Source organism: Oncorhynchus masou, chromosome 31, assembly GCF_036934945.1.
Source record: "Oncorhynchus masou masou isolate Uvic2021 chromosome 31, UVic_Omas_1.1, whole genome shotgun sequence".
Classification (NCBI taxonomy): Eukaryota; Metazoa; Chordata; class Actinopteri; order Salmoniformes; family Salmonidae; genus Oncorhynchus; species Oncorhynchus masou.
In genome coordinates this window covers 50,227,743-50,251,039 of record NC_088242.1, presented here as the reverse complement: position 1 = coordinate 50,251,039, position 23,297 = coordinate 50,227,743, and the positions used below count along the sequence as shown (strand labels likewise).

At 40.5% G+C, this 23,297-nt stretch overlaps 1 protein-coding gene and 1 long non-coding RNA gene across 2 annotated transcripts; both read right to left on the bottom strand.

The window, feature by feature from the left end:
* On the bottom strand, positions 1–3,300 carry LOC135525223 (troponin I, slow skeletal muscle-like). The gene is made up of 6 exons (XM_064952949.1): positions 3,290–3,300; positions 3,124–3,178; positions 2,355–2,486; positions 1,622–1,711; positions 287–460; positions 1–81 (listed from the first exon to the last, which is right to left on the bottom strand). Exons 1-6 carry the CDS (start codon positions 3,298–3,300, stop codon positions 1–3), a joined length of 543 nt encoding a protein of 180 aa, XP_064809021.1.
* A 19,205-nt stretch (positions 3,301–22,505) lies between these two features.
* Positions 22,506–23,074, bottom strand: LOC135525222 (uncharacterized). The gene is made up of 3 exons (XR_010453093.1): positions 23,023–23,074; positions 22,889–22,921; positions 22,506–22,681 (listed from the first exon to the last, which is right to left on the bottom strand). It is a non-coding gene; the product is annotated as an uncharacterized LOC135525222 (long non-coding RNA).
* Positions 23,075–23,297: the final 223 nt, after the last annotated feature.

The following is a 23,297-nucleotide window of genomic DNA, read 5'->3' as shown; positions in this document are numbered from 1 at the left end:
TCAAGCATCAAACATCTTCTTTCTGCCCTCCATGCCTGACATGGCATCCACATTTTGACGCCAGTCGGTGACCTCCTCTTTCTGTGGGGAGCAGAAATGTATCATTGACAGTCAATCAGTCATTGACAAACAAACTAGCGTGAGAATAAACAACAAGTTCATCATTTGGATTTGAGATAAAGAGCTTCTTAGATTTCTACTGTCTGTGATAATACCTCAATATAACAAGTAAAAGCAAGTAGACATCTTGGCGAAGTACAACGGACTGAGCATGGACCAGTCTTACCTTCTCCTCTGCTTTCTTGACTGTCTTGAGGTTGGACTTGAAGTCGATTGTCTCTTTGTGCTTGGAGCCCAGCAGAACACTGAGCATCATCTCAGCTGAGATCTTCACCTTCTTCAGGCTTGGCTTCTTGAACTTGCTCTGCAGCTCAATGATCTTCAGACCCAACTCATGGCACTGGCAGAGCACAGAGGACATAATAACTTTCAGTCACAATACAGGCTTTCACAATTACTTGCTAATGTCCCAAATGGCACCCTATTCCCTTTATAGTGCACTAAATTTGCCCAGGCCCTATAGTGCTTTGGTTAAAAGTAGTGCATTATATAGGGAATAGAGTGCTATTTGGGACAGATACGTAGTCTTCCCAGTTGTACAGCAACGAGTATGTACTGTGGCTGACGTTCCCTCTTAATTAATGTTATGAATTCATAGCCGTTGGGAGGCAGTGTTTTGTATTATCAAAGACAGCACAGAATGAAGACGGAAATAGAAGTCCTTGATCACGCTTGTAGCGATGTCATGGCAATGTTGGATAGCTAAGTTCATACACAGAAACACGTCATCGGGTCGAACGGTTAACTCTCGCTGAACTGCACCTGTGCAGGCCGTCAAATAAAAGGCACTCCTTTGATATGAAGCTGTTTGTCACTTTCATGAGGTTCACTTTCATGTTCAGCTACGTAAGACATTTCGAGAAAATTAACAACCGAGGAAGAATTTTTCACTTCTCTCATTGACTTCCCAAACCCTGGCCTTTTTTAAATGTTTTTATTTTTATTTTTTACAAAAAATAATTAAGTATTTGGTTTTTAAGTGTCAAAAGTAAATGTAACTTCCAAAATATACTTAAGTATCAAAAGTTAAATTAAAAGTATAAATAATTTCAAATGGCTTACACTAAGTTTTTTTTTAAGTCTACAGATAGCCAGGGGCACTCTCCAACACTCAGACATAATTTACAAATTAAGCATTTTTGTTTAGTCAGTTTGCCAGATCAGAGGCAGTAGGGATGACATGGGATGTTCTCTTGATAAGTGTGTGAATTGTACCAATTTCTAAGTATTCAAAATGTAACAAGTACTTTTGGGTGACAGGGAAAATGTATGAAGTAAAAAGTACATTATTTTCTTTAGGAATGTAGTGAAGTAAAAATAAAAGACCCCCCCCCCTAAAAAAATACTTAATGTAAGTACTTTCAATTATTTTTACTTACATCTTTACATTTACATTTACATTTAAGTCATTTAGCAGACGCTCTTATCTTTACACCCCTGATCTTTTGTCATTTCCCTCTGCAATTATTTGTTTTTTACAAATTAGTTTTGAGTATCCTACCTCCTTGTCCGTTTTGGTTACTTTCAGTCCCACGTCGTATCGCTCCTCATCTACCACGTCGATCTTACGGTGCAGATCTTTGCACAAATCCTGCCAAGAGAACAAAAGACAGCCAATTTATCATATTTTCTTTTGTTACACTTTCTGTAAAGAATTTCAACTGTTGTGTATTATAATGCATTATGCACACCCTCACATGGCGACATAAATGCACTCGTAACAGTATTGTATACAATGTCAATGTGAGTATCAGTGTGTATACCTAGGTCTATATCCAGGTCTCTCTTGAAAAATAGATTTTTATCTCAACAAGACCCACCTAGTTAAATTTAAAAAAAATGTTTTCATCCCTTATTTTACTGAGAAAAAATATAATCTACAGCAACAACCTGGGGAATAGTTACAGGAATGAGCTAATTGGAAGCTGGGGCTGATTAGGTGGCCATATTGGGAATTTAGCCAGGACACCAGGGTTAACGCCCCTACTCTTACAACAAGTGCCATGGGATATTTAATGACCACAGGATACCTATTTTAACATCCCAATTGAAAGACAGCACCCTACATAAGGAAGATGTTTTTTAGACCAGAGAAAAGTGACTCCTACTGGCCCTCCAACACCACGTTTAGCAATATCTGGTCTCCCATCCAAGGACAGACCAGGACCAACCCTGCTTAGCTTCAGAGGACAGCCAGTAGTGGGATTGCAGACTGAAGTTTAAATAAATAATACCATGAGCTCATCCACAGACAAGCCAGAAAGCTTGAGAGGAGGGACTCTCTCAGCCAGAGTTTCTTCTCTTTCTCTCTTCTTCTCCTCCGTCTCAACCTCTAGCATCTGGCCAGCTACTGTCAGCAATCTGATCTATAGGAAGGAAACATAAAGCTGCAGTCAGAAATCTGATCTATAGTAAGGAAACATAAAGCTACTGTCAGCAATCTGATCTATAGGAAGGAAACATAAAGCTACCACGTGAGGTTGGTGGCACCTGAATTGGAGAGGACGGGCTCGTGATAATGGCTGGAGCGGAATAAGTGGAATTGTATCAAACAAGTGTTTATCGGAGCACAAACATCCAAAGGAATGTAAACACAGGTTCAAAAGGTCACAAGAGGTCGGGGTTCATGAGCTACACATGAGCTACGCGTTATGACATGCGTTCTGTTTATGTCATTGGAGGCTGCTGAGGGGGAGGACGGGTCATAATAATGGCTGGAATGGAGTCAATGGAATGGTATCAAACGCATCAAGCGTGGTTTCCATGTGGTTGATGCCATTCCATTGACTCCATTCCAGCCATTATTATGAGTCGGTCTCCCCTCAGCAGTCTCCACTGGTTTATACACTGTTCATATCTCAAATCAAATCAAATCTTATTGGTCACATACACGTGATTAGCAGATGTTATAGCGGGTGTAGCGAAATGCTTGTGCTTCTAGTTCCGACAGTGTAAGACTACAAGTTTTGTTCTTATGTTGACCATGGATGCCAAAATGCTCACCTTCAACCCCAATCGTCGGGCTGAGGAGATCTTGGACTTTTCTTTTGGTTTGGGCCTGTGTCAGCATTAAATGACAGAGGGGAAGAAATAGAGAACATGGAGATGGGCTGTTCTGTTATATGATGTGGTTCATCTTTCCAAGGCACGCGTAAACATCACTACTTACGCGTCCGCCATGTTTCCCTTATTGTCTTAGGCCTGAAATTTGGAGGTAGAGGAAGAAAGCATTTTCACCCTCAACACAAACAAAAAAACGAAACAACAGAACATTCAGGCTTACATACCATTCATGAGGATCCAGGTCGGCCTTTTTATCAACTGGTGCTAAAAAATATATATACATTTTTTAATAATCTTTTTTTTAATGTATTTGGTTGAAAAATGTATTGCAAATACAATGTAGTGTATCTTTCACATATTAAGCTGTTGCCAATGCTGAGGATGGGGATTGATGATTGGTTGTATCTTCATTTGCATCAGCTATGTCACACACCCAGTGCACGTGTTGCCTCATTGAACCTCTTTTAGATCATTTAATGTGCACTGGTGGTTAAGCCTGTGTCCAAGTCCAATAGAGGCCTGTGTCCATACTTGAGGTATTTTATTTGAAAAGTATTTGAAATGTGTTCAGTATGTAAGGCAGAAGAGGGCTCTTGTTATTTGAAGATCACAGGATGTGAGGGTGAATGAGTAAGACAACATTTAAGTGCCTTTGAAAGGGGTACAGTAGTATAGCAGGTGCCAGGTGCAGTGGTTTGTGTCAAGAACTGCAACGCGACTGGGTTTTTCAGGCTCAATGGTTTCCCGTGTGAATCAAGAATAGTCCACCGCCCAAAGGAAATCCAGCTAACTTGACACAACTGTGGGAAGCATTGGAGTCAACATGGGCCAGCATCCCTGTGGAATGCTTACGACACCTTGTAGGGTCCATAACCCAACGAATTTGGATTTGTATTTATTATGAATCCCTATTAGCTGCTGCCACTGTATTTACAGTGCATTCGGAAAGTATTCAGACACATTGACTTTTTCCAAATGTTGTTACATTACAGACTTATTCTAAAATGGATTCAATTGTTTTTTCCCCTCATCAATGTATACACAATACCCCATAATAACAAAGCAAAAACAGTTTATTTAAAAAATACTAAATGTATTAAAAATAACAAAATAAAATATCACATTTACATAAGTATCCAGACACTTTACTCAGTACTTTGTTGAAGCACCTCTGGCAGCGATTACAGCCTCAAGTTTTCTTGGGTATTACGCTACAAGCTTGGCACATCTCCTGTACTTGGGGAGTTTCTCCCATTCTTCTCTGTAGATCCTCTCAAGCTCTGTTAGGTTGGTGGGGAGCGTCGCGGCATAGCTATTTTCAGGTCTCTCCAGAGATGTTCGATTGGGTTCAAGTCTGGGCTCTAGCTGGGCCACTCAAGGACATTCAGAGACTTATCCTGAAGCCACTCCTGTGTTGCCTTAGCTGTGTACTTAGGGTCATTGTTCTGTTGTCCTGCATCTCTTTGCTCCGTTAATCTTTCCCTTGAAGCTGACTAGTCTCCCAGTTCCTGGCGCTGAAAAACATCCCCACAACATGATGCTGCCACCACCATGCTTCACCATAGGGATGGCGCCAGGTTTCCTCTAAACCTGACGCTTGGTTTTCAGGCCTAAGAGTTCAATCTTGGTTTCATCAGACCAGAGAATCTTGTTTCTCATGGTCTGACAGTCCTTTAGGTGCCTTTTGGCAAACTCCAAGCGGGCTGTCATGTGCCTTTTACTGAGTCGTGGCTTCTGCCATAAAGACCTGCCAAAAAGGCCTGATTAGTGGAATGCTGCAGAGAGAATTGTCCTTCTGGAAGGTTCTCCCAGCTCTGTCAAAGTGACCATCAGGTTCTTGGTCACCTCCATGACCAAGGCCCATCTCAAGGATGATCAATGGAAACAGGATGCATCTGAGCTCAATTTCGAGGTATTTCATTTCTTTTATGTATACATTTGCAAAAAAATCTAAAAACCTGTTTTGCTTTCATTGTTGATTGATGAGGCCTTTTTTTATTTAACCATTTTAGTCAAGGGGTCTGAATACTTTCCGACTAAACTGTATCACATATACATCTTTTTGGGGAAATATCAGGGCACTTTAGATCTCTTAAAGATCTCTACAGATCTATGTCTCACCCTCGGGACAGTTGAGCTAATGTGCGCTAATGTGATTAGCATGATGTTGTAAGTAACAAGAATATTTCCCAGGGCATAGACATATATTATATGGGCAGAAAGCTTAGAAATTCTTGTTAATCTAACTGCACTGCCCAATTTACAGTAGCTAATACGATGAAAACATGCCATGCTATTGTTTGAGGAGAGAGCACAGTTATGTACTTGAAAATGTATATATTGACCAATTAAGCACATTTGGGCAGACTTGATGCAACATTTTGAACTGAAATAAAGTAGATCATTGGATCAGTCTAAAACTTTGCACACACACTTCAGTCACCTGGACAAAATCTAAATTGCGCCTAGTGTCCTAAAGCCAGATAATGCCCTTTCTCTTGCATTTCAAAGATGGAACATTTTTTTAAATGTAAAGACGTTTTTTCTTTATATTATCTTTTACCAGATCTAATGTGTTGTATTTTTCTACAATAATTTCACATTTCCACAAACTTCAAAGTGTTTCCTTTCAAAAAAAAAAAAAAAAAGAAGCTGGTCATGGTTGCACCTCAGCCATGCTCAAGTTCCTAAACGATATCCTAACCGCCATTGATAAGAGACATTACTGTGCAGCCATATTCATCGACCTGGCCAAGGCTTTCGACTCTGTCAATCACCACATTCTTATCGGCAGACTCAACAGCCTTTGTTTCTAAAATGATTGCCTCGCCTGCTTCACCAACTATTTCTCTGATAGAGTTCAGTGTGTCAATTTGAGGGCATGTTGTCCGGACCTCTGGCAGTCTCTATGGGGGTGCCACAGGGTTCAATTCTCGGCCCGACTCTCTTCTCTGTATACATCAATGATGTTGCACTTGCTGCTGGTGATTGTTTGATCCACCTCAGACGACGCAGACGACACCATTCTGAATACCTCTGGCCCTTCTTTGGACACTGTGTTAACTAACCTCCAGACGAGCTTCAATGCCATACAACTCTCCTTCCGTGGCCTCCAACTGCTCTTAAATGCAAGTAAAACTAAATGCATGCTTTTCAACCGATCGCTGCCCGCACCTGCCCGCCCGTTCTGACTTAGAATATGTGGACAACTGCAAATACCTAGGTGTCTGGTCTCTCCTTCCAGACTCACATTAAGCATCTCCAATCCAAAATTAAATCTAGAATCGTCTTCCTAATTCGCAACAAAGCATCCTTCACTCATGCTGCCAAACATACCCTTGTAAAACTGACTATCCTACCGATCCTCGACTTTGGCGATGTCATTTACAAAATAGCCTCCAACACTCTACTCAACAAATTGGATGCAGTCTGTCACAGTGCCATCCGTTTTGTCACCAAAGCACCATATACTACCCACCACTGCAACCTGTATGCTCTCGTTGGCTGGCCCTTGCTTCATACCTGTGGCCAAACCCACTGGCTCCAGGTCATCTACAAGTCTCTACTAGGTAAATCCCCGCCTTATCTCAGCTCACTGGTCACCATAGCAGCACCCACCCGTAGCACGCGATCCAGCAGGTATATCTCACTGGTCACCCCTGAAGCCAATTCCCCCTTTGGCCGCCTTTCCTTCCAGTTCTCTGCTGCCAATGCCTGGAACGAACTGCAAAAATCACTGAAGCTGGAGGCTCATATCTCCCTCACTAGCTTTAAGAATCAGCCGTCAGAGCAGCTCACAGATCACTGCACCTGTACATAGTCCATCAGTAAATAGCCCATCCAACTACCTCATCCCCATAGTGTATTTATTTATTTATCTTGCTCCTTTGCACCCGGTATCTCTACTTTCACAGTCATCTTCTGCACATCTACCATTCCAGTGTTTACTTGCTATGTTTTAATTACTTCGGCACCATGGCCTATTTATTGCCTTTACCTCCCTTATCCTACCTCATTTACACACACTGTATGTATATACTTTTTCTACTGTATTATTGACTGTGTTTGTTTATTCCATGTGTAACTCTGTGTTGTTGTATGTGTCGAACTGCTTTGCTTTATCTTGTCCAGGTCGCAGTTCTAAATGAGAACTTGTTCCCAACTTGCTTACATGGTTAAATAAAGGTGAAATAAAAAAATAAAATGGTATCGAGAATATGCATATCCTTGCTTCAGCTCCTGAGCTACAGGCAGTTATATTTGGGTATGTACTTTTAGAAAGAATTTTTTTTTAAGTCCGATCCATAAGAGTTTTTAACACTCAAAATAGAAACCCTTATTTGTTAACAATTTCAAATGCAGCTCTGATTTATTTGAGAAAAAACAAAGGTTTGCCAAAATTTTATACTTAAATAATTATTGTGACATTTAAACATTGTAACATTTGTTGAATATTCAAGCTTTACAATATGTGGTGTTAACATTTATCTCCATAACTGACCAGAGTCTCTGCATAGGCGTCAATAAGTCTCCATAACCCACTTATTCCAAGCCATGTGAACTAATTAACACTAACTATTCACTGTCAGTCTTCAGAACAATGTTAATCCAATGTGTCTTCATCTTATACCATACATTTCCATTCTGAATTCAAGCAGCCCTCCAGAAATAAATACGATTGACCTATGCTGAAAATTTACACATTCCCAAACTGTTTTCCACCGCTCTCCTCAACCAGCGAAACTCCTCCTACATTCATTTCAAACCTAAAATGTAATACATTTAATCCACACAGAAGATTACATTTTAAAAACGTACGTTTCTTCATATTACGCCAAAGGAGTCATTGAGACAAACCCTACCTTTAAGGTGTAGAAAAGTCTGAGGGAGAGAGTGAGGGAGTTTAGGGTGGGAGAGTAGCTGGGAGCGGATAGGAGAAATATCATTCAGATTTATAGTTTATAACCCCTGTGTGAATGGCTCACTAAAATAGACTGCTCTCTGTCCAAGTCACTCTCCCACTGACATTGACGTTTACTGTTGCACATAGCATCTAAATGTTATTCAGGCAGGTAAGTGCTGTAATTAAATACTTTTATGGACTTGGACGTTTGGGGCGGTACACTGTCAGTCTGTCTCATGGTTCTGACTCCACCCGTTGGTGGCAAGTTGACATGTAGCATGTATTGCTACAATCACCTCTAAACCCTTTCTCTGGACCAGAATCATACCTACACCTTTAGAACGTTGAACAGAGTATGGAGTTTTGTCATAGGGATGTCCTAAAATGGAGTTTACATTTGCAAAAATGTCTAAAACTTTTTTTTTCTCGCTTTGTCACTACTTTGGATCAATTTTAGAATAAGGCTGTAACATAACAAAACGTGGAAAAAGTCAAGGGGTCTGAATATTTCCCAAAGGCCCTGTAGCTAGGAATGTTACCTTAAAAAATGACTGTAAAATATGATGATGTAGGGTTTGTCAGAATTGTGGACAGGTTTGTGGTTGGGTGATGTGGACATAAGGAATACTATAACATAGCATACCTCTATATTGTTTTTCCCCACTTTGATTTCAACGTTGTATCGTTTGTCATCTACAATATCAATCTTTTGGTATTGGTCTTTGCAAAGGTCCTGCAAGAATATGATATCATGTAGAAAAGACCACCATGCTTTTTTTTACATGGAGAACCAACAACACATTAATTCCAGATAACGGTATTGTTGAAATAGCAGATTATTTAAAAACATTTATATATTGCAAAAATAATGACTTCTCTAGAGTATTTGGTATTTATTAAGATCCCCATTAGCTGTTGCGAAAGCAGCAGCTACTCTTCCTGTGGTCCACACAAAACTTGAAACATGACATAATATAGAACATTAATAGACAAGAACAGTTCAAGGACAGAACTACATACAAAATGTGTTTTAAAGGCACACGGAGCATACATATCAATGTATACACACAAACTATCTAGGTCAAATAGGGGAACGGCGTTGTTCCTTGAGGTGTTGCTTTATCTGTTTTTTGAAACCAGGTTTGCTGTTTATTTGAGCAATATGAGATGGTATTTCCATGATATAATGGCTTTATAAAATACTGTACGCTTTCTTGAATTTGTTCTGGATTTGGGGACTGTGAAAAGACCCCTGGTGGCATGTCTGGTGGGCTAAGTGTGTGTATGTCAGAGCTGTGTGTAAGTTGACTTTGCAAACCATTTGAGATTTTCAACACATTAATGTTTCTTATAAAAAGAATAAGTGATGCAGTCAGTCTCTCCTAAACTCTTAGCCAAGAGAGACTGTCATGCATAGTATTTATATCAGCCCTCTGATTACAATGAGAATAGAACATGCCACTCTGTTCTGGGACAGCTGCAGCTTAACTAGGTCTTTCCTTGCAGCATTGGACCACACGACTGGACAATAATCAAGATTGGACAAAACTAGAGCCTGCAGAACTTGCTTTTTGGAGTGTGGTGTCAATAAAGCAGAGCATCTCTTTATTACGGACAGACCTCTCCCTATCTTTACAACCATCGAATCTATATGTTTTGACCATGACAGTTTACAATATAAGGTAACGCCTCAACTTGTTCAACAGCCACACCATTCATTACCAAATTCAGCTGAGGTCTAGAACTTAGGGAATGATTTGCACCAAATACAATGCCCTTAGTTTTAGAGATGTTCAGAATGTTATGGAATGGCCACCCATTCCTAAACAGACTGCAACTCTTTTGTTAAGGGTTTCAGTGACTTCATTAGCTGAGGTTGCTGATGTGTGTATGGTTAAATCATCAGTATACATGGACACACATGCTTTGTTTAATGCCCGTGGCAAGTCATTGGTAAAAATACAAAAGAGTAGAGGGCCTAGAGAGCTTCCCTGTGGTACACCACACTTTATATGTTTGACATTAGAGGAACTTCCATTAAAGAAAACCCTTTGATAGATAACACTGAATCCACAATATGGCAGAGGTTGAAAAGCCATAACACATACTGTACGTTTTTTCAACAACAGTTTATGGTCAATAATATCAAAGGCTGCACTTAACAGTACAGCTCCCACAATCTTTTATTATCAATTTCTTTCAACCAATCATCAGTCATTTGTGTCAGTGCATGTCACGCCCTGGCCTTAGTTATTCTTTGTTTTCTTTATTATTTTGGTTATGTCAGGGTGTGACATGTAGGTTTTTTGTATGTTTATGGGGCTGTTTCCTTTCTAGGTAGTTTGTAAGTCTATGGTTGCCTAGATTGGTTCTCAATTAGAGGCAGCTGTCTATTGTTGTCTCTGATTGGGAACCATATTTAGGCAGCCATATTCTGTGGGTACTTTGTGGGTGGTTGTCTTCTGTCTTTGTGTCATTGCACCAGATAGGACTGTTTCGGTTTTCACAATTGTTGTTTTGTATTTTGTAGTGTTCTCGTGTATGGTCTTGATTAAACATGTTGAACTCCAACCACGCTGCATTTTGGTCCCCCTCTCCTTCAACGGAAGAAAACCGTTACAGTGCAGTACATGTTGAGTGCCCTTTTCTATAAGCATGCTGAAAGTCTGTTAATTTGTTTACAGAGAAATAGCATTGTATGTAGTCAAACACATTTTTTTCCAACCGTTTGCTAAGAGCTGGCAATAATCTTATGTCTGCTTTTAGAACCAGTAAAGACCGCTTGGTTTCAGATGAAATATGACAGATAGGAGTGGTTATAGAGAGCAACCATCCTCAGCTTTTCATCTAAGTTGTCAATGCCAGAAGGTTTGTCATTATTGATCTATAACAATACATTTTCCAATTCTCTCCAACACTAACTTTACAAAATTCTAACTTGGAATGCTTTTCTTTCATTATTCATTTTGTATGCATGAATCAGATGGCTCACTGTTCGTTGTTGGCAATTCCTGCCTAAGTTTGCCCACTTTGCCAATGAGGTAATCATACAAATAATTGGCAATATCAAATGCTTTTGTGATGGATAAGCCATCTGAGTCGATGAAATATGGAGTTGAATTTGTCTTTCTGCCCATAATTTCATTGAAAGGACATCATTCTTTATATCATTGATATTGGCTTCATAATACACTTTCTTATTTTTGTTGACTTTAGTCACATCATTTTTCAATTTGCAGTAAGTCAGAGAGTTATATGTGCAGCCAGACTTATTAGCCACTTCTTTTAACCCATCTCTTTTAACCATACAGTTGTTCAATTCCTCATCAATCCATGGAGCCTTGTTTATCAATACTTGGAATAAGCTATTTCATAAATTCATCAGTGCAGCATCTGGATGCTCCTCATTAATCACATCAGACCAAATATTTTTAACATCATCCACATAAGAGTTACAGCAAAATATTGTGTATGATCTCTTATATAGTATTTTCGGCCAAGTTGTTGGAACGTTGACTTTCCTTGGATGCAGCCACTATATTGTGATCACTGCATCCAATGGGTAAGGATACAGCTTTAGAACAAAGTTCTACAGTATTAGTAAAGATGTGATCGATACATGTGGATGATCTTGTTCCTGTAGTGTTTGTAAACACCCCAGTAGGTTGATTAATAACCTGAACCAGATTACAGGCACTGGTTTCAGTAAGAAATTGTCTCTTGAGAGGACAGCTTGTTGAAAACCAGTCAATATTCAGGTCCCCAAGAATGTAAACCTCTCTGTTTACATCACATACACTATCAAGCATTTTATTTAAATACTGACTGTTGACACTTGGTGGCCTATAGCAACACCCTAAGGGAAAATACTTGAGATGTGCCAAGTGAACCTGCAAACACAACACTTCAATAAGACTTGGCATAAGATCTTCTCTAAGCATTACAGGGATATGGCTCTGAATATATACAACAACACCTCCCCCATAAGCACTTCAACCTCTTCTATAGATTTTATATCCTTGTATTTATACTGCTGTTTCATCAAATTAATTATCTAAGTGAGTCTCAGAAATGGCTAATATATTAATGTTATCTGATAGTAGCAAGTTATTGATTTCATTAACCTTTTTTTCTAAGGCTACATATATTAATATGGGCTATTTTCAGCCCTTTCCTGGGTAGCTTCAGATATAGACACAATACTGAAAAGAGCAAACAAAGACAGCTTTCATGGCTGGGATCAGTATATTTCCTCTTCTGGCACACAGCTTCAGGATAGTCCTCATTGAGGAAGATATACTTTCCTCTCAAGATATGGGCTCTTTCCAGATCAGCTATCTTGTCCTTGAATCTCGGGTACTTGACCACTATCGGGTTGGGCTTGTCACCTGGGCCTGTGGTGGGTTTTCTAGTCCTGTGGGCGTGCTCCACCTCAATCTTCCTGTGGTCCATCTTCAATTTCTCAGAGATCATTTCCCTCACTTTGTCCTCAGACTCCGTCCAGGTCTCATGTGAAGACTCTGCAATCCCGTCTACAACCATGTTGTTCCGCCTTGATTGTCCCTTGAGATAGTCTGATTTATCCGTCATTGTTATCATGCATTCACACACAGCGCTGATATGCTCTCTCAATGACTTACAGATTACTGCCATCTTGCTGTTTTCCTGTTTCAACTCATCGAGTTGACCCTGGGAGAACGGCAAACTGTTCTTCAGGTCCTGTACCTCTCTGGCCAGGTTTTCCATTATTTTATTAGATTAATCCACCAGTGTTTGGACAACTGCTTGTAACAATTGCTTGTAGAACTATTTTTGTTTAAAAGATTCTTCACATGTAATAGAGAGACTCCCCCCCCCCGGCTTTGGTCTTCGTCACGATAGCTAGCAACGTAGGTTACACTGTTTCTCCTCGCAGTTCCAGACAGGGCAGGCCACAGGGAAGATTGACAACAACAAACAGCAGGGATCTGGACAGCCACAAACCCGGGACAATCTGCGGTCCCAACCACAAATGCTAACCGAGTCGTGGGCTGCATTCAAGCCCTCAAGAAATCCCCACTAGCTTGATATGTAAATAGCTGCAATTCCAAATAGCTCCTCAGACCCATCCTTTGTAGGCAGGATCCCTGGACAGAGACTAGCAATCTCAGTAACTAATGCCAACTGCTTCACAGAATCCAAACTAAAAGTTAGCTAGCTACTAAGAACAAAACAATAAAACCGAGCTCTTGTTTGTTCCGCGTTCAACAGGAAGTATAGAGAATTCTATCAAATCTATATTGGCAGTTTGGTTAAATAATATATATTTATAGATGATTCTCCGCCTCTATATATGTATGATATATTTAAGCAATAAGGCCCAAGGGGGTGTGGTATATGGCCAATATACCACGGCTAAAAGCTGTTCTTAAGCACAACGCAATGCGGAATGGATACAGACCATAGCCGTGTATTAGCAATATACCACAAACCCCTGAGGTGCCTTGTTGCTATTATAAACTGGTTACCAACGTAATTAGAGCAGTAAAAGTACATTTTTTGTCATATCTGTGGTATATGGTCTGATATACCACGGCTGTCAGCCAATCAGCATTCAGGGTGGTTTGAGCCTAGGGGGTTTGTGGTATATGGCCAATATACCAAGGAAATATTTAACTTTTAGATTTGTGTGTATTGTTGTGAATTGTTAGATATTACCACACTGTTGGAGCTAGGAACACAAGCATTTTGCTACACGCGCAATAACATCTGCAAAATATGTGTATGTGACCAATCAAATTTTATTTGGCCATGTATCACACCCACTCGGGCCCTATTTCTTAATTATGATAATATATCAATCTAATGTCACCCATCAAACTATTCTTGATTTAATCTTGTCTTTACATATACTAAATATGTGAGAAATTTGTTTTGATTTAGAATGGACCATTATCATGCACATGTCTCAAAACAGGGGCAGCAGGAAAAAAATGTCATCTATGCACTTAAATAGCGAATGGAGGATGCTTTTCCAGTGGTTAATTTTCATGTCAGCCAGGCATGCTATACTACAATGTGCTTAATATTAGGAAAGTGAGAAATAAATGTAGTAGCCCTAGTCTATAGAAAGCTGATGGAATCCTCCTCTTTTTAGTAGAGGCCATCACTTTGTTTTCTCACATAATTGCATAGCCTATAGAAATGTTGCGCAACATGAGCTCATGGGCTCTCATGAAGTGCTTGATTACATTTTTCAATTACATTTGCATTGATGTCATACTGATTAGAGTGACAATAGAGTGCTGAGTATAGGCAGTTAGTAATTAGAAGCCCACCAAACTTGCTATCAGCAGCATCAGAGCATGGAGAAGCCTAGTTACCATGACTAAACGGTTATGTGGAATTTGACTGCCGCAATAGCCCTACTTACACCATGGGATAATAATTCCCTTTGTTATTAAGGGCTTTGATTCTGTGAGAGCTCCTGTCTGGCTGCATTGCTCCCATGCTTTCCTATGGCCCAGATAGAAGCCAGATAGCAGCTGTGGCCTTGATGATAAGAGTCAAAGGCCCATGAATAGAAGGCCGGGCAAGAAAAAGGTTTTGGCAGAACACTCAGGATGATCTATCCATCTCTCTCTCTTTCTCTCTCTAAAGTGTGTGTTCTGCCAAAACCGTTTCCCTCTGATAGGAAATAGATTTTATGACGCTATTTTTTTAACCTTCCTGCAACACTAAACAACATGTGTTTGTAATATCACAAGGTGAACCTTTCAGTGCATGGCTGATCCAGTGACAAATGGGGTTGTCGAAATATCATTGCTTTGGATGGAACTACATACATCTGCTATTTTTCCTTATTCTAAAATGGCACATGAGATTCACAGGTTCTGCACCATACACTCTTAGAAAAAAGGTACTATCTAGAACCTTAAAGAGTTCTTCGGCTGCCCTCGTAGGATAACTTTTCTATGGCAACAGACAGCCGAAGAAGTGTAACTTAGAATGAATGTTTAATGAAACATAAATGCACAATACGCAGCCTGCGGCATTGTCATAATGTGACATGTCCAGCTCAAGCTAAACCTGTCAATGACAGGGTAAGCTAGTAAACTAGTAAAAGAAGAGGATTCCAGAGGAAGAATGGCCTGTAGTAGAGATGCCATTCTCTTCATATGGCTGCTAGTTTACACTCCTCACCCCTCACTCTTCAACCTGTTTGAGCCCAGGTTCAAGTGGTCATGGGCCAAGTTGTTACCTGGAGGCGAAAGAAACCCTGATTAAGACAGCTTGTTTGTCGAAACGTTGGCTATTAGGTTATTCAATTATCGCATCTGAGCTCCTAAAGTGTGCGGCTCTCCTTTCCTTTCAAGTTGTTACCTGCCATTGCATGTTTGGCAGGCGGTGGGTGTAAAAAGCTTCATATTACATTTGGCCCTTACTGAAGTGCCATGTTCTGGAGTTAGGAGATCAGGTTGTGTGGCCCGGAGGGGTCAGAATAAGTCACAGCATTGTTGACCACATTCGGACAGTTGCTCTGACTAAGTAACACACACACATGCACACAGCAAAAGCAATTGCGTAACACAGATTCCCTAATGTAAATCAAATCAAATTTATTTATATAGCCCTTCGTACATCAGCTGATATCTCAAAGTGCTGTAGAGAAACCCAGCCTAAAACCCCAAACAGCAAGCAATGCAGGTGTAGAAGCACGGAGGCTAGGAAGAACTCCCTAGAAAGGCCAGAACCTAGGAAGAAACCTAGAGAGGAACAGGGCTATGAGTGGTGGCCAGTCCTCTTCTGGCTGTGCCGGGTGGAGATTATAACAGAACATGGCCAAGATTTTCAAATGTTCATAGATGACCAGCAGGGTCAAATAATAATAATCACAGTGGTTGTCGAGGGTACAACACGTCAGCACCTCAGGAGTAAATGTCAGTTGGCTTTTCATAGCCGATCATTCAGAGTATCTCTACTGCTCCTGCTGTCCCTAGAGAGTTGAAAACAGCAGGTCTGGGACAGGTAGCACGTCTGGTGAACAGGTCAGGGTTCCATAGCCGCAGGCAGAACAGTTGAAACTGGAGCAGCAGCACGGCCAGGTGGACTGGGGACAGCAAGGAGTCATCAGGCCAGGTAGTCCTGAGGCATGGTCCTATAGGGCTCAGGTTCTCAGAGAGAGAGAGAGAGAAAGAAAGACAGAAAGAGAGAGAGGAAGAAAGAGAAAAAGAGAGATTTAGAGAGAGCATACTTAAATTCCCACAGGACATCGGATAAGACAGGAGAAATACTCCAGATATAACAGACTGACTCTAGCCCCCCGACACAAACTACTGCAGCATAAATACTGGAGGCTAAGACAGGAGGGGTTGTGAGACACTGTGGCCCCATTCGACGATAACCCCGGACAGGGCCAGACAGGCAGAATATAAACCCACCCATTTCGCCAAAGCACAGCCCCCACACCACGAGATGGAGGCAGAGACAGCAAGGGCGGTGCCTTTCCGTTCACCTTCACATTCCTGGGCCAGACTACACTCAATCATAGGACCTACTGAAGAGATGAGTCTTCTATAAAGACTTAAAGGTCGAGACCAAGTCTGCGTCTCTCACATGGATAAGTAGACCGTTCCATAAAAATGGAGCTCCATAGGAGAAAGCCCTGCCTCCAGCTGCTTGCTTAGAAAATCTAGGGACTGTAAGGAGACCTGCGTCTTGTGACCGCAGGGTACGTGTAGTCTACTGACTAGGCTCACAGTCCCTGCCGCTGAAAAACATTCCCACAACATGATGCTGCCACCACCATGGTGCCAGGTTTCCTCCAGACATGAAGCTTGGCATTCAGGCCAAAGAGTTTAATCATGGTTATATCAGACCATCGTCTGAGAGTATTTAGGTGCCTTTTCGCAAACTCCAAGCGGGCTGTTATGTGACTTTTACTGAGGAGAGGATTCCGTCTGGCCAATCTACCATAAAGGCTTGATTGGTGGAGTGCTGCAGAGATGGTTGTCCTTCTGGAAGGTTCTTCCATCTCCACAGAGGAACTCTGGAGCTCTGTCAGAGTGACCATCGGGTTCTTAGTCACCTCCCTGACCAAGGCCCTTCTCCTGCGATTGCTCAGCTTGGCCTGGTGGCCAGCTCTAGGAAGAGTCTTGGTGGTTCAAAACTTCTTCCATTTAAGAATGGAGGAGGCAACTGTGTTCTTAGGGACCTGTTGGTACCCTTTCCCAGATCATTGCCTTGACACAATCCTGTCTCAGAGCTCTAAAGACAATTCCTTCAACCTCATGGCTTGGGTTTTGCTCTGACATGCACTGTCAACTGTCGGACCTTATATACTGTAAACAAATCATATCCAATCAATTGAATTTACCACAGGTGGACTGCATTCATGGATGATCAATGGAAACAGGATGCACCTGAGCTCAAATCGAGTCTCATAGATAGCTAAGCGTCTGAATGCATCTGTAAATAAGTCCCAGTCTTCAGTGTGAAAACCCTTGCCATCTCCCTCTGGAGGCAGAGTGCTTCAAGCTGTTTCTGACTGAGACATACAGTAGTTGACCAATCGCTATGCCTTGGAGCTACTGGAGAAGAGAGAACCACAGGGAAGGTGTACCACCTGAAGGGAGAGAGAAAGATCAAACCAGACTGTGTGCATGACTATAATCGTAACCGCAAAATAGGTGCAGCAGATAAGGCAGACATAATAAACTTCTTTGTGGGATGCGCTCAGAAAAACCAATAAGTGGTATAAGAATATATTTTTCCATTTGATCAACACTGCTGTCCTCAATGGCCACATAGTTTACCGCCAGCTAACAAGTGAGATGATTACTGAAGAGGGCTGTTGTGGTGACAGCATTACATGAGTCATGGTCGCAGTAAAATTCCACGTGACCACTGAGTAATCTCCTCTTATGCACTCTGGACACAAGTTGGTAGTACCCAACTCACTCGACCATCAGGTTGCTAATGGCCTGATACTCAGCACTCGATTTTCAGGACACCAACATCAAAACCTCATCCCAATTGTAAAGTATGGTAGAGGGAGCATCATGGTTTGGGGCTGCTTTGCTACCTCAGGGCCTGGACAGCTTGCGATCGTCGATGGAAAAATGAATTCCAAGTTTATCAAGACATTTTGCATAAAAATGTTAGGCTATCTGACTGCCAATTGAAGGTCAACAGAAGTTGGGTAATGCAACAGGACAACAACCCAAAACACAGAAGTAAATCAACAACAGAATGGCTTCAACAGAATATGCCTTCTGGAGTGGCTCAGTCAGAGTCCTGACCTCAACCCGATTGAGATGCATGACCTCAAGAGCATCCAGGTGCACTTTTGCTAACTTCAAACGTACAGCGATGTTTTTTTGGACAGCAGTGGCTTTGCTCTTGCAGTCATCTTCGCAGGACGGCCACTCATAGAGAGAGTAGCAACAGTGCTGAACTTTCTCCATTTATAGACAATTTGCCTTCCCATGGACTGATGAACATCAAGGCTTTTAGGGATACTTTTGTAACCCGTTCCAGCTTTATGCAAGTCAACAATTCTTAATCTTCGGTCTTCTGAGATCTGTTCAGGGCATGGTTCACATCCGTCAATGCTTCTTGTGAATAGCAAACTCAAATTTTGTGAGTGTTTTTTATAGGGCAAGGCAGCTCTAACCAACATCTCCAATCTCGTCTCATTGATTTAACTCCAGGTTCGCTGTCTCCTGACTCCAATTAGCTTTTGGAGAAGTCATTAGCCTAGGGGTTCACATACTTTTTCCAAACTACACTTGGAATGTTTAAATGATGTATTCAATATAGACCAAAAAAATACAACAATTTGTGTGTTATTAGTTTAAGCACACTATGTGTGTCTATTGTTCTGGTTTAGATAAAGATCAGATCAAATTTTAGGACCAATTTATGCATAAATCCAGGTAATTCCAATGGGTTCACCTACTTCTCTTGCCAAGCCTGAAAAAAATATATGCGAAATTCAGATCATGATTATGCCAATATACCACATATTATGCATGGCTGAAAAACATACACAAAAACTGATTTAAGACATCTTTGATGCTAAATTAGTTTAGCTTGTACTCCAAAATTAAACAAATGATAATCGCCTTTGAGTTTGGACTGTATTATTATTTATACCGAATGGACTGCTTACCTAATACCATGCTCCAAACTTTATATCCATGAATCTGGAAGAGAACATATAAGCTTAGGCGATGCTTTTGGTTCATTGATTGTGTAGGTTGTCTTATAGAGTTAGCCTACAATTATAGTGAACTTGATTTGATTTTGAAAAGCCTAGTAATAGGGTATTTTTTATATTTTCATAAATAATAGGCTGACACGTTATCTTTAGCTATACAGAATATCTCCCCACTGCATGTTTCCATCTCCTCCTTTCTCTCTCGAGCATGCAGAGATAGGGGCTGTCAACAGATTAATAATTAAATATGTTTCCTTCTGAAAAGGTTACTATCGATGTTCACGAACAGATTTTTACTTGGTTTACCAAATTAAGCACTTGGAAAGCTGCGGGAACACGGTGGGCGAGCCCATGGCGTACAGAGTTTGGGTGGAATATCACCGGTTGTGCAGTAATAGCATGCGCCACAAACGGTAGTTGATGCGTGGAGTGAAATATGTGTTCTTATAAGCCAGACATTCTATATGCAATCCCGTGTGAAAGCCGAGTTTTGATGGTTGCCACTAAAAAGAAGAGGATCCCAGCTGCTACTATAGTTCTTGTTGATTTCTCAGCTTCTCATATTAAGCACATGCTCTGCTATACAACCGAAGAAGCCTACCCAGCATCATTGAACAACGAACTGGTGTGAAAGCGGCCTCTATTTGCTATTGGAGTGCATACTGCTGACAATTTCCCCCCTGCCCACTTGATAATGGGCCATTCTAAATTTAAACTAATTTTACATGTTAGTAAAGATTTTTTTAAAATTGAGAATAGTCTGATGGATGACAATATGATCACTTGATGAGAGAACAGCTGTGTAGCCTGGGGCAAGGAACAGGGCACAAGCGTTTTTGCGACTTTTTCAAATAGCCTATTAGTATCATCATGCAGCCCATATATGTTTTTTGATTCTAAGACATTCTGAGGTTTGTATCATTCAAAACTAAAGTTACCAAATAGGTCCTATACGCTAGATTTGTTTCAAATATTAACTTTTACGCTCAACATAGCCACTTCACTTGCTCTGGAATGGGAAAAATATCCTTTATATTTGATTCAGCTAACTTATATTCTTCTTACTATAAAATCACATAATATAAAATAATGGCACAGGAATTATAAGTATATCTTGCAGTGGTGGAAAAAGTACCCAGTTGTCATACTTGAGTAAAAGTAATGATACCTTAATAGAACATGACAAGTAAAAGTGAGTCACCCAGTGAAACACTAAAAGTATCAAAAGTAAAAGTTAACTGCAAAAGTTTAAATCATTTCAAATTGCTTATACTAAGCAAACCAAATTACACACTTTATTTTTTTTTAAATCTACAGATAGCCAGGGGCACTCTCCAACAGTAGTAGGGATGACCAGGGATGTTCTCTTGATAAGTGTGCTAAGTGGACCATTTTCCTGTCCTGCTAAGCATTCAAACTGTTTTGAGTACTTTTGGGTGTCAGGGAAAAAGTATGGATTAAAAAAACAATACATATTTAGGAATGTAGAGAATAAAAAGATGTCAAAAAGATGTAAAGTACAGATACCCCAGAAAAGGACTTAAGTAGTATTTTTACTTCAGTACTTTAAACCCCTGATATATTGTCTGATAAATTAACAATCTTACAGCCTATGGCATGGCGCATAGCCAGGTTACATACAGTAGGCCAACTGATATTCTATGCTTCTGAAATACATTTTCTTCTTATCATAATGTTTCTTTGGACCAACCAAAAATAAATAATGGATTTATTGTGATAGCTTTCATGGGTGAAGGCCTGGATATGCTGAACATGTTTCTGTTAATTAATAGACAATTACCATGAGACCGGCAGTCTTTTCCATAACAATAACCGTCTGACAAAATGTCATGACTGCCACAGCCCTATACAGTGGGGCAAAATAGTATTTAGTCAGCCACCAATTGTGCAAGTTCTCCCACTTAAAAAGATGAGGTCTATAATTTTTATCAGTGTACCTATGACAGACAAAATGAGAAGAAAAAAAATCCAGAAAATCACATTGTATGATTTTTAATTAATTTATTTGCAAATTATGGTGGAAAATAAGTATTTGGTCAATAACAAAAGTTTCTCAATACTTTATATACCCTTTGTTGGCAATGACAGAGGTCAAACATATTCTGTAAATCTTCACAAGGTTCTCACACACTGTTGCGTTTTTATTTTATTTTAGAATATCACTTATTCAGGTCACCTATACCATCAGGGCTCTTGATTGTTTGGCTGTCTTTAATTAATCTTACCTTGATATAGCGTGACAACATGTAAACAATGTGTAAATTAAGCCATTCTCTGCTTCAGATGCATAATGAATGTCAAGAGGTGCATTGCAAATGCCCATAAGGCAAATGCCATCATACTGTAGGCCAGTGGTTCCCAACAATGGTCCTCAAATACCGCCAACAGTACACGATTTTATTGTAGCCCAAACAAGCACACCTGATTCATCTAATCATCAGGCCCTCAATGAGTTGAACGTTTGTCCGGGGCGAGAAGCAAAAGGTGTGCTGTTGGGGATACTCAAGATCTGAAGTGGGATTCACCAGGTCAGTCTGTCATGGAAAGAGCAGGTGTCCTTAATGTTTTGTATACACTGTGTCGAACCCATGGTATACAAGTGTAACGGATGTGAAACGGCTAGCTAGTTAGCGGTGGTGCGCGCTAAATAGCGTTTCAATCGGTGACGTCACTTGCTCTGAGACCTTGAAGTAGTGGTTCCCCTTGCTCTGCAAGGGCCGCGGCTTTTGTGGAGTGATGGGTAACGATGCTACGTTGGTGACTTGTGTGCAGAGGGTCCCTGGTTCACGCCCGGGTATGGACGAGGGGGCGGTTTAAAGTTATACGTTACACAAGGACATACCCTTATTCTCTTGCGACATTCATTGGGACATATTAATCTGCAGACAGAGTTTCATAGCTCTCCCTTCTTTGACAGCTGGAACTGCTAGCTAATCCACCCTCTTCCATGGGTGTTAGCTAACTACACATGCATTTTCGAGTTACAACGATACATCGAGATTGATAGCTAAATATCTATATGAAGTTAGTAAATTAAATATCACCAGCTAGCTAAGTTAACGAACATTACATTAGCAGCTCATTTGTTAGCCTGAACACTGAGTTCCTATAGTTATCTATAATGATAATTTTTCAAAACATATTTACTTAATTGAATAGGTTCTCCCACAGCCTTCATTTTCTGGGTCCTTAGAAAAACTAAATGGGTAATCTTCAAAGTTTCTGGTGGTAGCAAAACACAGCCAACCATTCACTCCTGCTCCTCAAAAGAGGCAAAGACAACCATTTTCTAGGTAGGGAAACAGTGCATTTAAATATTTGGAGTTCAACCACATTGCTGCCTCTAGGGTGTCCCTTAGAAGAACATCTGCTCCCTTGAAGAAAAAGGAAGAATACATATTAGGAGTAGTGCCTCATTGGGTGATCAAGTCAAATTACTCCCCACATTCACAATACAACGATGCAAACAAAAGCCACTATTAAAGGAGTTTTCAATATCTATAACTGCTCAACAAGTCATCACAAATATTATGTCTTGCCATGCATCAAGCCTTCAGTATTATACACAGTAGAATACATACCCAGTTCACCACGCAGTTTGTTTTCAGTATCGTCTAGAAAGAAAACAGATTGTGGTCATTAAGTAATGTAAGGGAACCTCTAGGGATGTGTGTACAAGAATGCAGCTTACTTTAGCTAATAGCCTATACAGTACCTGATCCTGCAGAGCTGGATGCGGATGTGACATCTTGTGGGGGGTGTCTTCTACATCATCCTGAAATATATTGAAGAGGTGGGGGGTTAAGTCTTTAAACATTTGTTCCTCCTTCCTGTAGTGTGTTTTGTTTTTGCTGTCTTTTTCCATCTTTTAAGCTCTCTTCTTCAGACCTTAGTGAGTGAATGACATTATATACATTCAATATGAAAATATATTCAGGTCAGTCTGGCTACAATGAAACAAGTGATTTTAAGGATGCAAATGAAAAGTTT

Coding starts and splice junctions, on each gene's coding strand:
- LOC135525223 (XM_064952949.1), bottom strand. Junction 1,712..2,354: donor TGTCTGTGGATGAGCTCATG/GTATTATTTATT, acceptor TTCTCTTGGCAG/GATTTGTGCAAAGATCTGCA. Junction 461..1,621: donor TAACCAAAACGGACAAGGAG/GTAGGATACTCA, acceptor GTGCTCTGCCAG/TGCCATGAGTTGGGTCTGAA.